The sequence below is a fragment of the Aquila chrysaetos genome, chromosome 3 (genome assembly GCF_900496995.4).
Source record: "Aquila chrysaetos chrysaetos chromosome 3, bAquChr1.4, whole genome shotgun sequence".
NCBI classification, from domain to species: Eukaryota; Metazoa; Chordata; class Aves; order Accipitriformes; family Accipitridae; genus Aquila; species Aquila chrysaetos.
Genome location: NC_044006.1, coordinates 73,827,262 through 73,842,518, shown reverse-complemented (window position 1 = coordinate 73,842,518; position 15,257 = coordinate 73,827,262). Strand labels below are relative to the sequence as shown.

The window sequence follows — 15,257 nt, the reverse complement described above, 5'->3', positions numbered from 1 at the left end:
ACCTGGGTTTCAGCTCTGGCTTTGACTTTCTGGAGATCATTTCTGATAAGGCAACTTAACTCTCTAAACAGTGATGTTGCCTAAAAAGTGGCTGCATGAATTCTTCAATCACTGAAACATCTGTAATAACGAAAACCAAGTTGTTTCCCTCAAATAGCCCTTCCTCTTCCATTCTCAGAGAAGCTCTATGAGTCCTAGTTAACCCAACCTTCTCCAGCCCACCCTACGTGTGATCTCCTACGTGTGACCCTTGGGCTGGTCTACAAGTAGGTGGAGAAGACGTGCAGAAGGCCGTAGGCCCCGTGGGGAAGTGCATACAGCACCCAGCAAAGTGCCTGATCTTCATTCATGAGCCGGACCGAGGCTGTGACGGGTATCGGTGCCCTCCTCATCCTCACAGCAGCAGTATGGGAGCTCCTTCCAGCAGCCTGACGTGACATCTGATGTCGGGAGGGTTAATGGACCAAGCATGCGCGTCAGGTGTAGACAGTGCTCTGCGCCCTTTGGGGACCGTGGAAAACAGGGAGAGGCAACGTGTAGCAGGATGACAATTTTAGGGTGATTGATTTTTCTTGCTCCTTCCTGGTTGGCACAGGCAGGGCTGCATTCCTGCAAACAATAGCTCGCCTCAGGGCTGGCCCCAGCCCCGGCTACCTGCTGTACCCTCAGCCCTGTAGGCAAGTTCTTGGCTCTGCCTGAAGGTCCCTCGGCTCAGCAGCTTGCGTGGTTTGTCCTCCCACCCCTTCGCCTCCTAATTTTTGGAATTCATTAGCTCTCTTTAGCAGATGCGAGCAACAGGAGATGGTAAACTCAGCTCAGCTACCAGACTATCTGTCCTGGGGAAATTTTTGCTCTATTTTGGGGACAGACTCTGGGGAACAAACTCAAAAGTTCCCAAGAAAAATCCAGATCCTCTCCCAGGGCACAGTTCCCATCTGACACGGTACATGGACGTCCCCTACCCTCTCCATATCTGGGCACCACAGACTGGCAGCTGCTATGGCACTAATTTCGTGGGGGAGGCTGGAGTGCGTTGGTAGCAGGGCAGGGCTTCAGGATTTCATCCCCCACACCAGCCCTTATCAGAGAGTGACTTTCTGTAGTCACACGTGCAGCTGGGTCACTGAAATGAGATGGGTTAAAAATGAAGTTTGCAAGGGAGGGTGGAGTTGTTTTGTGGGCACTCAGGTATGGTCACCAACGTGAGCGATCAGGTTTCCCACAGTTGTGAAAGCTGCTGGTCTGCCTGAATGCTAAAAAAAAAAAAAAAAACAGTGAGGGCGAGAGCTCCAGCAGCCTTCGCCAGTAAAGCCAGCATGTCCTGCAACTACACCTTTCAGCAGCCAGTGATCCGAGCGCACCTTGAAACCATTGGGACCAGTTGGCTTCACTGAGTGCTAAAGGACCAGCCTTGTACCCCACAGGAGAGAAACCCAGGTCACATCTCCTGCAGGGTTGGGGTGAGCTGTTGGGGACCTGAGTCGGCTTTCTCGTTCTTGCATGGACATCCCGTGTAATCTTTTCCAAAAGGTATAAATAACCTCTGTTCGCTTCAGCTCCCACATGACAAGAAGACATTAATCCTTCATCTTGCTTGCTTGTGGTGTGATTCTCATGAAAGGACAATCCCAAGGAGCCTGGACCTCAGGGGATTGTCACCACCATGGCACAAGTGAGTTACTCCTCTGCTGCCCAAGGGCTGCGGCCGGATAACCTTTGCCAGGCTCGTACACCCATTTACCAGTGCCGGTGCAGCTGAGCCTCCCCTGCCTGGGCAGCCTTTGCTGCGAAATGTCTCCTTTCTGCCGGATTCAGCTGATGCTGGAAATCGCAGAGGCTCTGCTTGATGACCCTGACCAAAGCGTGCTGGAATTTGCTGGGTTTCATAAGGTTTTCATTAGGGCTGAGAGAGAGCCCCTGAGGTTTTCTGAAACTCCGAAACTATCTGTACAGCAGTTTGCAAAACCGCCTCGCTTGTAGGGATGTTTGTTTTTACTGATCCTCTCTGCTTTTTGTCGTCTTCTCCTCATTCTTTGTCTTCTTCCTCTTCAAGATTCATGTGCTGCTCTACCTAGGGGAAACACCTGGTCCAAACCACGGCTGAGGACTGAGGACAGGGTGGTGACAGGATGCTCAGGATGAGGTTTGTCTTCATTACCGAGCTGCCAGGCTGGTGCTTGGGTTTGTTCGTGTCTTTACTACCCAGTTCCTGCAGTGATACTGGTTGGGAAACCTTATCCATCTGCCTGGTATCATCCCTACAATAGCAACTGATAATCCCTGCTACCGTATTAAGACAGATATGAGACAGGTAAACATCTCAGTGCAAGGCTCCCACGATGCCTTACCCTGGGATTAAGTCTGTAAGTCATCTATATTTGCTTTGCAAAGGGCTGAATTGGGATTTAAGATCTCTAGAAGAAGAGTGTAATTTAATAACAGTAATCAGCAGCTGATAGTCTGGGTCCTCAGCTCAGCTGGTTGTGGCTTATGTAAAAATGAGAAAAACACTCAGGAACAGGAACACAATAGTTTTGTTTTCCTGTATGTTGTTCCCCCATGGTTAGATTTTGTGAAGTCCACCATGTCTCCTTAAACTCACCCCATTAGACTCTCCATCTCTTTACCTAAAGGACCAAGTCTTGCTGAGCCTTCATTGCCACCAAGTACTTCCCTGAAGCTTTTTGGCATTCTGGAAAAGCAGGCTAATTCCCTGAAGTAGTAGCAAATCTAAGCTTTTCTAGCACAAACCTCATTCACCCTAGCAGATAGTCAGCCAATAACCCAAAGAACACCACGTGCCCAATCTCTGGCATCAGCGTTAGGAGTCGGGTTTGATGGCAACCTGGGGGCGATGGGTTTGGCAGACTCGGGTCCTTCTGGAAGTCTCCCCAGATAAAACGAGGATCTGAATACATCCGGATCCAAACTGGAGCCCCTGTGCCGCATTCCTCCTCTGGCTGGAAGGCAGCCAGGGCTGCTGTTTGCCCGTGCCACGTCACGGTCCCACCTCGGCTATCCTGTTTTCTCAGCGCACCGGCTAATTCTTGGCGGCGGGGCACGAAAGCAAACGGAGAGAGGTGCAGAGGAACCCACGCCCACAGTGCACACAGGCACGGCCAGCCGCCCCCGGAGATTATCACCTCCCCGGCTGACCCTGCGCTTGGGCAAGTTGCAGATTAACCTCCCGAAAGGTGACAGTAGCTGTTTTGCTCCAAGGCAGGAGTCATTTGCCAGTGGGAGTCTGGAAGAAACGCCCTCCCCGAGGATTTTCCTCCACATTACCCGAAACGTAATTTTGGAAAAGAAAACACGCTGCAGTATATCACTGCAAAGCCTTCAGTAGCAGCCAGAGCTCACGCAGAAAAACCAAGGGAGGTCTGGCGTGGAATGTCCATTTCCATCAGTGTTGTTATAGCCCATTATTGTAGTCAGTGCAGTTAACACTCACTGCGGTATTTCTCCTTGCTAGCAGAGACTTAAGAGTGGTGCCTCCCACCTTCAAGGATGGGTCATAGACATTTTAGGACATAGAAGAGGGGTTCAAGATTGGCCAGAAGCCCTGGGAGACCTTGCTGTCATGCTACAAAATGTCATAATCTCTGGCCCTCTCTCCTTTTCTTTTGGAGGGGGAGTGCTTTTTCCCATAAGCCTGAGGAAACATGAGCCCCATATCCCCAGTTCACAGCCCAACATAGCTGGTTTAAAATGCATTGAGATTGCCAAGCAATAAATTGGAGCAACAGGTATAGGTTTCTTCTGCCTCAATGTTGTAACCCTTGTGCCAGAGAGACCGCTCCTGTCTTAACCTGCTGCAAGCTGTTGTCTCCGGGAAGGGGAACTGCACCTCTAGAACTCTCGCCAAAGCTATTCCAGCTAATATCAGCATTTACCCTTGTGTCCTTGGCTTGCCAAGGCCACTCTTTTCTTCTGAACCGGGAGAAGAGGATTTGGCCCTTCCTACTCCTGCCCGTGCGGGATCCACCGTTCGCACGGCTCCCTGCACAGCGTTGCCCAAGAGCTGTGCTGAAAGGGCTCGTTTGCAGGATCGAGTCTTCTCTGGATGCCGAGAGCCGTTGACCGACACGAGCCGATCGGAGGAGGATGCAACGGTTCCCTACAGCTCAAGACGATTGTGTCTCCATCGGTGCAGGTCAGCCTCGTACCGTGGCACTGCAGCAGGGGAGCACTCCTTACCGCGCTGCCCGGGCACCTTCCCTTGTCCCAAGACATTTCCATTTGCTGCCGTTAACCATTAACCAGCACACTCTTACCTGTCAAAGGCAGCTCTGTGCTGCTCGCAGAGCGCTGCCCCGTGAAGCCCCAACCTCCACCAGTCCGAGCCTGCCAGACCAAAGAGCAAAGCTGTGTTCATTTTCCCCACATCAAAACTCCCCTTGCAGGAGCTGGGGCAAATCCTGAGGCTGGTGCTCAGTCCCTTATGGCTGCCGGTCATCCCTGCCCAGCTCACGGCTTAGGGGTCATGGCTGGCTGAGATGTACTTCTCGGGGGGGGTCTTTTGCTTCAGTAAGTTATAAGCCCCCAACAAGTGAGGTCCTTGCATCTATTACGGTCGATATACATGCACATGTATTGCTTTCTCATTTTTCCCCATACCCAGGAGTACAGCAGATGGGGGAGCAGTAAATTATAGCCCAGTCCTCCTCTATCAAATATGTAGGGATCTGCCTATGAGGCACTATGTAGATTTTCATTTGGACATGATGATTTTGTAGGGCAGAGAAATGCCTGAGTGAGGCTACATGAGGAATGTGTCGTAAAACGTCACGTGCTTTGGTTGTGGGTCAAGGAAAGCTCCCCGAAATGTTCTCAGAAATTCATGCAATGCTTTGGCTGCTACAAGCCAGGACATTTAACCTCACTTAAGTAGCGATGGGTCTTTGCACTGATGACTTGAGTAGCTTGCGGGGATTTTTGCCTCCTTCCCTTGCTTTTCCAAACCGTGAGGCCCCTGCTGTGTTATCTCATCTGCAGGGTTTGGCCCTTCCCTCTTCCTCCCCAAGCTCCATACCCGAAAGCAGAGTGGAAATACCTTTGCAACGTGTCATTTTGCAAATACATCCTTGGCAGAGCCTGTTTCCCCATGCACAATGTTAACCTTGTCCACAGGCATGTGGGACGGGCAAGGCTGAGGCAGATGTGGGCCATTACACTGCCAAACCTTGCTTTGCACTTCAGGAGAGTCTTCCTCCCAGCAGCTTCTGATTCACCCCAGCATCAGCCTGTGACAATGTCCTCAGTGTCCTAGGCTTGCACTGGGACACTGAAAACAGCCTCATCTGCCATCTGTATGCATGAAAAAAAATTAAACCACAAAATCTGTGAGCTCTGGGAATACCAAGTCAAGGCTTAGGACCAGAATATGAGTGCATCAGGTCATGCACATGAGAAAAATAGCTGGAACAGGAACGTCTCAGATCATGTTTCAGTTATGAAAGTCAGGCTATTCTGTTTTCCACCAGTACTGAGTTAAACTGCTCGGAAATAATGTTTTCTGCTCTATAACCCCATGGCATGACCACAATTAGCAGGAAGCAAAAGTGCCTACAGCTCAGCACTAAATGAGCCCATGTTTTACGACAAACATTTTCTTTTCTCTTCGCATTGACTGTTCTAAACTGCTTTACATGTATTGCTATGGATTTGGGCTCCTTAAAAGCTCAACAGGATTATTTACTACTTTTTCACTGTGGCAATGGAAAGGAGTGGGGACAGGCAGCCCAAACATCACCTGTGCATGAGCCCGATGTGCATTACCCAAAGCCGTGGGTATAGGAATGACATGCTTCATCCCAGAGCTCAAATTCATGTAGCTGCAGCCATGGAAACGGGTTGGTTTACATCAGCATATATCAGCACTGAAAAGGACCCAGACACACAGCAGCTATTAATTAAACCCTTGGTGCTGGGAATAATGACTTCATGTGGCAAAAGGGGAACCGGAGCATGACGGACTTTGGTGCCGATCCTCCGAGATCTCCAGGTATCCTCACCCCACCTTCTAACACCTCCCACCAGAGCTGCCGCTGTACGACCCTCACCGCTGGGCCAGCAGTGGGCTTGAGGTTGGCTCCAAAGATAAGAGCAGAACCTGCCGCAGGTCCCCGTCTTCTGTAGACCGGAGGAAGACACAAAAGGTGGTTCCTCTGTTCCCTGCAACTGAGCATGATGAAATGAAAAGAATGAAAAATGAAAGGCGAAGGCTGTTATGGGTTTTATGAGCTGTAGCCTGCTGACATTAAGGGATAAATTGCTTGCTAAGACTCAGTTTTGGATCTTCAACCATGAAACTAAGATCTCTGAAGTGTTCCTCTCGGGTATGGGTACACCTAGGACAAATGAGCAGGTTCAGCTTGCGCCCTGAGTTGCAGCTATCTGTGATTAGTGGTACAGCGGTCTAATGTCACAGGTATTTTGGGTGCTCTTCCCATTACGGGTCCCTTAGGTCTAAGAGCGGTCAGTGGATGAGATCTGTGGAAACTGTTGGTTTAAACCCATTCTGACACCTGGTTTAGCTGATGAGCTCATCCATATCTATTTTCAGTTTGTGTGGGTTAATCGAAAAAATTAAGGAAATGGCAAGAGAAGCTTGATGTGTAGGAAGGGAAGGATTTGGATGGTTCCCAGTCCAGAAAGGTTGTGTAGTCTCCATCCTTGGAGATATTCAAAGCACAGCTGGACACAGTCCTGGGTCCCCAAAAGGCAGAGCCACCGGCTGACAACAGGGTACGGAGCGGTGCCTCCATGCCTCTCCAGTGAGGCCTCTCCATGCCTCCACCAGCAGCCAGCAGCACCATGCGGATGCCAGAAAGGAGCAGCTGGGAATGAGAGGAGATGGTTTGTCTTCAGGTCATCCACAGCCAGTGGCATCAGGGCAGCTTTTGGAGGGGGTGGCTGCGTATTATGGCCACCCTTTACAGATACTTTTTTCTTAATGGTAGCGCAATGATGATCCGCAGACACGGCTTTCTGCTGCAGAGGGTGGCTACAGCAAACACCGCCAGCTTCGCTGGGGTTTTCTGGTTTATCATTACATTTCTGCTGGGAGGGCAGCCCGGTTGCACGCTCCAATGCTCTGTTACGTCCCCATTTCGGCCAGTAATCTTGGCGGCAATCCTCCTCACCCCTGCTCGCCATCGCCCTGGGCTGCAACGCACCCAGGGCTCCAGCCTGCGAGCACAGGGAGACCCGGCTCGGCCTCGCCGGGAGCGCAAGAGCAGGCTGTCTGCCCCGAGAACCTCTCCCCTCGGACCAACTGTGCCAAAATTCGGGACAGTCGGAGTCAGGGACTGGAGCTGGGACTCTTGGGCCCAAGCATTAACGCGGCGCTGAGCAGCACCGCACCTCGCTTTGTCCGGCAGAGGCAGAGAAAAGGGGGGAAAAAGTCCTCCCCTGCCCTTCTAAATCTGGACAAAACAGGTTTCTAATTAAAGCAGCGCTTAATCATTATTGGTCGGCGAATGCAGGGCTGGTGGGTATTTGATGCAAACAGTGAGTTGGTTGAAACTCTCTCACACCGGCTCCCTCTTTGTCCCTCCGTGAGCCTGGGAATGGGTGTGATCTCCGAGTAGGAGTGTCTCTGCAGTTAAGTAGAGGATTGAATTACTGAACGCTGCCGTTCCCGAGCTGACAAGGTAGCAGAACAGCAAACAAAAGTGCCTCGAAACTAGCTGGCGAAAGAGGAGAGAAAGCGCTGGCTTCGGCAGAGAAGGGAGACCCGCGAGGATACCGCGTGCTTTCCAGCAAGGTAAGCAGCTTCCCTGCACCCCTCTTAGTTCTATTTCTAAAGGCCAGAACTGTTTGATGACTTTTGCTCTGTGGGATAGTAAGAAACACCCAAAAAAAATTGAATGGAGTTCATATTTTTTTAAAAATCGCTCACCTGGTGTAAGCCAGGATGTCTTTACTGAAAGCAATGAGCCCATCCTGATTAGCACCGGTTGGGGTTGGAACACGCAGCTATCTCAGCTCCCCAAGAACCCAGCCAGGCTACGTATCAGCTCCAAGGACACATGCTTTTCGTTTAGCTCTCTGCACAGACTGGCTTTGATTTCACGCAATGAGCAATTAATGGCTTTTTGTTTTGGCCTGGTTTGTTTTATGCTTTGCTGCTGTGGGGATTTGCTTAAAGCTCGCCTGCCTTTGCAGCGTGGTTACGGGTCCAGGCAGTGACAAAAAGTCGTTGTAAGTTCTCATCGATAGGTCTTGTTGTCGTCTCGTGGATAGATCTGCTAATGGCTGAACTGCTGGGCTGTTTTGCTCTGTAAGTACGGAGTTTTTTCTCATCCTGTTCATTTGAGATGCAAATTGCACTGAGATAAAATTGAGTTGTAATGGAGTTGAGCTGCAGGCTTACTTGCCAGTATTTTTCTTAGGCGTGCCTATTAAGAACATAAATATTTAACACAAAGGAGAACCGATATGAATTAGCATCTGTGGGAGGTTCGCACTTATTCAAGGCTGCCCTAGCATAGATGTAAACAAATGTTATAACAGCTGAAGCAAAGTGGCCTCACCAGAGCAGCGCTTAGACCATGAATCATCCAGGTGCTCTTCACACACCGCTGCTAAATGGGCAGATTAGAGCCGGCAAAATAGAGATTAGGCAATCACAGAGCATCGGCCTTCCTTTTCGGTGGGGTTTTACCATTCCCTGCCGCTCGGGCTGAGATGCCGGGTCGAAGCAAATGCGAGGACGGGCACTAGCCAATGCAGAGCAGATGAGGAAAGCCGTGACCCATCTTCCCTCGCCTTCCTCCTAGCAGAGCGAGGTGAGCCTCCCCTCTCCTCCTCCCTGTACGAACAGGCTGCCCTCTTCCTCCTCCAGCTCCCTTCCCACCGGCAGACACGTAGGTCTCATGACGTTATTTCCCAGGCAGGACTTTGTGGCAACAGTTGCCAAGGTCTCCCAGCTGGGAGCAAAGGTTTCGTGCCATGGCCACAAACGGTGTCAACCTGGTCTCCTGCCTTCCCCTGTATCTTGGGGCCCCTGGTTAGGTTGAGACAATAAACCCCTGCTCTTGCATGGCCAGGGATGCTGAAGACGCTCACGGTGTCTCCTGATCTTTTCCATGGAACTGCACAAGTTTTTCTGGACTTTGAGCACGGAGGTTGTTACCTTTTCTGCTCTGGACCCCACCGGGGAGGTGTGGGACGTGTGACACGGAGGAGATGCACCATGGACTCTGTGACTTCAGGCTGGATCTGTCCTGCAGCCCGGTCCTCCGGCACCAGCCATGCTGTGGTCATTTGTCCCCAGCCAAGGAGGAGACCAGCTCAGACACCTGCCCCGTGCTTGGAAGATGCTGGGGCTCTGCTCTGTGCCGGGCACGTCCTGCTGCACCAAAAGCTTTCCCTCAATTTTAAAAGAGCTAAATACATGGTAGCCCACGTGCAAGCAGAGCCCCGAAATGCCCTGTGCGGTGAAGGGGAGCTCGGGGCACGGCGAAAACCTTTGTGCTACCTGGCCCAGCTGCATTTTAGCCAGCCCTGGGGAACGCACGTGCCACCACCGCTCCTCCTCGAGGTCCCTCCTTCGTCACAGGGGATGGGCTCTTTGGCAGCCTTCCGAAATTTGCTCTGGACTGACACAAATCCACAGGTTGGGCTTTCTATGTATGAAATGTCCAACTGCACAAGGAAGGACCCCAGTGTGGACGCACCACACCCAAAATGTCTCTGCTCTAGCTCTTTGTTTATTCACCTATGTTCTTCAGCTTGTGTTGGCCCCTCAGAGAAACAAACCGTGCAGTCACAAGGGGATACACACTCCTACGACTCATTAAAGCCTCTCTTCTCATGCTCTCCCTTTCCACATAATACAACCCTGGAAATGGGCCTAATTATGATTTATCCTGGATGAGTATACATTTCCACTGTCTTTCCACTCATTCTGGGTGTAAAAGGAATGCAGGAAGGGGTGAATATTGTTGCTAAGCCTTTGGCATCCTTCAGTCCAAAAAGTCCTCTGAGATCTATGTTAATTTCTGACATCGGATAGTGTGCTTTTGCTTCAGTTGCCTTGATTTCCAAGGACCTCTGCTTGAAAAAGAAATCCAACCATTTGTTATCCATCTTTAGCTGAGCCTATTCATGCTTATCTCAGGCAGTGCTGGGCAGAGTAACAGTGAAACTTGTTATTACCTTATATCCAAGTCAAAGACATGAGACGTAGGGGATGCTAAATTGCATGGTTGAGCTTCATCCCGGCCAGTTCCTGTGGAATGAGCTATTCAGAGCGGCTGACCTCTCCTACCTAAAAATGTCCTATTGCCATGCCCGGGGATGAAAGAATAGGTTTCTGGCTGGCCCTGTATTTAAAACTGCTCTTACAAAACAGGATAGGAAACAGGCAGGGCTAGAAATCATATTCTTTCTGGGTGACAGAGACTATCGAGATACCCACCTTCCCTTTGGGAGGGTGCTAGAGCCTGAACTACTGTACTTTGTTGCTGTTTACAAAATAGCTGCCTGGGTTTGAGCAAATCCCACCCATCCCAGTCTTTCAGATGCCTAGTTCCCTTCCCTGTGCTCAGACAAAACTCCCATTGGCAGCTCTGGGTGCAAAAGGCAGTCCTGGATGAATGACTCTTTCTAAAGCTGTTTTCAGTATTTGCGGGGATGTTTTATTCATTTGGCTTTATGCAGTTGATGTGCTACTCTCTCAAAGCTGGCCTTCATTTCTGCCAAGAGGGGATTGCACACCACTCCCGCGCTCGCGTGCCGTGCTCCTGCGTGGGCTGGGTTTCGCTTTTTATGCCAAGCGAGTGCCAGATGCGCAGCCCCGTGGGCTGGGGCTTTGCTCCTGGCTGTGCCGTGTTGGCAGAGAGCTGTGCTTAGGCGGGCAGGAGCCCCAGAGGTGGGCAGCGCAGGGTTTAGCTCACAAAAATCACGACGCACCAACACCATCTATCACACCGCACGCGATAGCACCGGGGCGAAGTTATGCCTCCTTATTGCCCCGTGTTCCTCTGCCTCTCGGTCCCAGTAATCCACCCCATCTCCATTTGCCCCGTTGTCTCCCTGGACCCTCTTCCTACCACAACAGAGACTAGCCACCAAAAGCCATCTCGGGAAGGAGACGCGACCACGGGGTCTCTTGAGGGTGGGATGGTGGGGAGGTGGCTCCTCAAGGAGCAATCGCTTAAAGCGGGGAGATGCAGGTGGAGACTGAGTGGCACCCACAAAGTCACAGGAAGGCCAGGCGTGACCTTCCAGCCCACCCTGGGTTGCAAGGGCTGGATGAAACAGTGATAAACACACCACGTATGTGGCTCTGAACATCCCTCTGGTTTCACACAAGCCTAGAGGATAACGCTAGTATGGGTGACCGGTACCAAAAAGGCAGGTGTTGCTGGTGTTCCCTTGAGAGAAGATCCCGTGAAGGTCTGTCTCCATTTCAAAGACTTTAAAGCTCATATAAGCTAACTCACACCTTGGCTTAGCACCCCGTCCTTAAATGTGGAAGCCTGGGTTGGGTTGGTCGGTGCCTGCTTTTTTTTGACAGAAGCTAGGTGTTTTTCAGGAGAGGTGTGTCAGCCAACATACACAAAGGGAAAGCTTTCCTTTGCAGCTCGAGAAACAAACCTTTCCCCTGAGTAAATCCGTTGCATCTCATCGGGCAAGCGATGGAAATGCACAGTCACCCACGGAGCACCATGCTTAAGTCCAGGTCATTTCATTTGAAATCTGAAAGGTAAACCTGTTTTTTCCCAACAGTCCTTGGTTTCTCTTCCCAAGTTTGATGTGATGCTTGCAGGTCTGAACTAAAGCAAAACTGGACCGGTCCCTTCCTTTCGATAGTTAATATTAATCTTGCTGCTTTCCACTGGGAAGCCAGTGCTCTGGGAACCAGTTCTCCAGCCGGTCTGAGTGGAGCCAGACCAGCACCCCTGCTCCATCACCATCAAACAAAGGTGCTGATAGCAAGGGCTTATTCAACCACACTAGTTAAACTGTGCACCGCGGAAAACCTGCTCTTTATCTTGCACACATACATGTATGCACATATATGCACGTGCACAGTCTTGCAATAAATATAAAGCCGTTATATGCAGCAGCAAAAATCATAACTCTTAGACTTGGGTTTTTGAGAAGGATGGGCCAGGTGGGCACTGGTACTTGGGTTTTATTTACGGTATTTGGCTCGGTTCCCACTGACAGATCTGGCAAGCAGAGTCTCAGGGCACAGTGGATGGGACTGAGCTCCCACGCTCTAAGAGAGGTGAAGGGCTGCGTGGCCAGCGGGGCTCTCCGCTTGGCGGTTTTCCCCGTAGGCCAGGGGGACGGTAAGTCCCTTCTGACCAAGATTCACTGGAGCTGCCCTAGACCCAGTGTCAGGATGAGAGGAACCACCCACGGAGAGTTCTCCTTGGACTTAAGCACCCAAAACTCAGACATCCAAGTGAGGGTGGATGAGTCCCAGCCTCTAACCCCCCCCCTCCTCACCTTCCTCCAGGCTCTTTTAACCCTGCATAGGACGTGGTGGCCTTTCCTCATTTTCAGCTGGCAAAAAGTGCCTTCTTTTGAGGATTTCTCCTGAACTTCCAGCTGTTACACCCTTCCCATAAGCTTTTGAAGTGCAGCTGCTTCCCAGGACTCAGGGGGGTCTTGCACAGGTGACCAAACACACACTCTCTTCTCTTTGATATCTCAGCTCTGGTTTTACTTACCTGCAGTCATTAGGTTAAATAACGCTCTGTTAAAATGCTGCTGGGGGAAAGGATCGTCACTTTTTTTCTTGGAGGTGGTGAGTAATTAGAAGTTAGTTTGTGAGAACGTTTCTAACCTGAACCACTTCTCTGGAAACCAGGAAGAGCAATTGAAATGGCTTCAGCTTTGTTTTCCTTCTGCGTGCATCTCCTGCCCTCGCTGTGGCACGAAGCCCTGCCTTCGGGTTCAGTGCTGGTCCCCAGCCAGTGATCTCTCCCTTTCACTAGGGGAGAAAGAGCTGAAAGAAAGGAGAGATTTGTTCGTAACGAATTGGCAAGCTACGTGCTCGCCTTTCCCTTGGGACGTCTCTGTACCGTTACTGACTCAGTAACCTCACGAAGAGGAGCCAGAGGTGGAACGGATACCTCTGAAGTAGGTGTGTGCCAAGCTGCGTTTTATTATTTGAAAATAACGCACCTGGCACCATACCAGGGGCAATGCTGCTGCAAGGCGCTTGCACGCAGAAGGCTTTTAACAGCTTCTTGTGCCACTGGTTTTTTTTTTTTTTTCTCACGGATCTTCAGAGAAAGGTGGGTTTGCACCGAAAGAGTTTGTTATCGGGCACCGGGACTGATCTCGGGGAAGTTACTGCAGCTCAGGCTCTGCTGCTGCTTCTGAAAGCTTTGAGTCTAATAGGGCTGCCCTCCCCCTGCAGAGATGCTACCTGCCCGGGAGAGCCTGCTGCTTTCAAAGACATCCTGGGGAAGGACTTCCCAGGAAAACAGTGAGTCAAAACCTGCGTGGGAGCTCTGACCTTCTCTATGGGACACCAAGGCAAGGACTGCCAGCCTGCACATTCAGCCAATTTGCTCTCCCTTTTCCAGTGCCAGTCGCTGCTGAGCACTAGGCTCTGCATCCAGCATGATGAATGTGGAAACTCAGACTGCATGACTTGGGATTTGTGGCTGGTGTTAAGGCTTTCTGATTTAATTGTCAGTACATTGTTCTTACATTGTTGAGAACTTTGCTGGGACAATACAGCTCTACTGTTCCCAGGACAAAGAGTCAGTTGTTAAAATTTTAGAGGGAGGGTTCAGAAATAGCAGCAGTTTTGGAAAAATCTGCTCCTACAAATCAATTTCCCAAGACCATCTGCTTGAAGATCAGACTGCTGGAAAGCTACCAGCAGTGAGATAAATAGGACAAAGGAGATCATAAAGAAAGATGTGGAGAGATGAGCGAGTTTTTCTGGATGGAGCGAGGTGTTGAGCTAGAATTTATGGCAGGTGGAAATGAGGCAGCTGCAGGGACTAGTCAAAGTCAGAAGAGATAAATCGTGAGTTGCCTGCCCTTCTAAATCAGATGTCCTCTGAGGAATTTGAAGAGACAGTTGAGATACAGATTGAGGGCTGTTGCAACTGGGAAGGTGGTTATTTCCCCGTAACCTACTATTTCCTTGTTCTCCTTGCTTTTAAGTAAGGATCAATGGTAGGATTGGAGAATTAGCGCGAAGCCCATCTGCATGTGGCTCACAAGGGGCTGAAAGATAAAGGCTCACAGCACCAGTGGGTTTCTGGGAAAGACTATGTATAAGCTACTAAGTCAGAGATGCCAGAAATGGACAGGGGGTGAAGGCACGGGTTATAGGAAGACGCATTAAGCTGAAGGTCTACTTCTTGGTAATGCCTGGGATGGTCGTTGGAGATGGGGTAAATTTCCAGGGTTCAAGAGACACAGCAACTGGGTCCTGGAGAGACTGGTCAGCTTTTGTCAGACAGGGCAAACCGGTTATTGCTCTTGCAGAACCTGAGCAATTACTTGGCTAGGTGGATCCATGTTTGTGCATCCTTTGAATTTAGTGAACAGGGAATTCAAACCTCTACTGGGGTATAGAGCACTTCCAGTGTGAGAGGCCATCATTAACATAAAATCAACTCAGTGGTTCTCCTCTTCGTCCCAGGCTCTTAAATCGTCACTCACATTAACCCTGAACAGACTTTAGCATCTCAGTCCTCAGCATCCCAGCACTTGCCCCATGAGCAAAGAACAAAAAAGACCAGTCACCTGCGATGGCAGGTAGCTGTTTGGACGAGACGTGGTCTGGTGATCCCTGGCAGCCATGCATGGAAAAAGGAAAAACCCGCCCATCGGAACGCAGTGAAGTCCCTTCTTAGCTCCAGAGCCATTGACACTGAGAAGGTGAGCAAGAAGCTTCTTCACAATCTTAGTTCATCCTGTCCAATGCCCCATCTCAAGTTTTGATCCATCTCTACTTAAGAGAAGACTAAAAAAGCCCTTTGACCCCTTTTATGATCCACCCAGATGATTTGGTAGCACAGATAGGGGATCTTTTCTGACTGGTGGAGGTGGCTGACATGAGGGTCAATCCATGTTACTGCCTTAATGTCAAATTGACGGGAAGGCGCAGCTTTGCTGAAAGTGCATGTCCTGGTTTCAGCTGGGATAGAGTTAATTGTCTTCCTAGTAGCTGGTACGGTGCTATGTTTTGAGTTCAGTATGTGAAGAATGTTGATAACGCTGATGTTTTCAGTTGTTGCTAAGTAGTGTTTAGTCTAAAGTCAAGG

General features: G+C 50.3%; 1 protein-coding gene across 3 annotated transcripts in view; it reads left to right on the top strand.

Annotated features, from left to right (window-relative positions):
* Positions 1 to 7,526: 7,526 nt before the first annotated feature.
* VILL (villin like) overlaps positions 7,527 to 15,257 on the top strand; it is a 39,005-nt gene continuing 31,274 nt past the window's right edge. The window contains exons 1-2 of one of the 3 annotated variants that reach the window (XM_041122719.1): positions 7,527 to 7,768; positions 8,224 to 8,284. In XM_041122719.1, the coding sequence (XP_040978653.1) occupies positions 8,256 to 8,284 (29 nt within the window). In that variant the 5' untranslated portion in view covers positions 7,527 to 7,768; positions 8,224 to 8,255. The remainder of the gene's footprint in view (positions 7,769 to 8,223; positions 8,285 to 15,257) is intronic. The other 2 variants (XM_030010309.2, XM_030010310.2) reach the window with 2 other exon arrangements.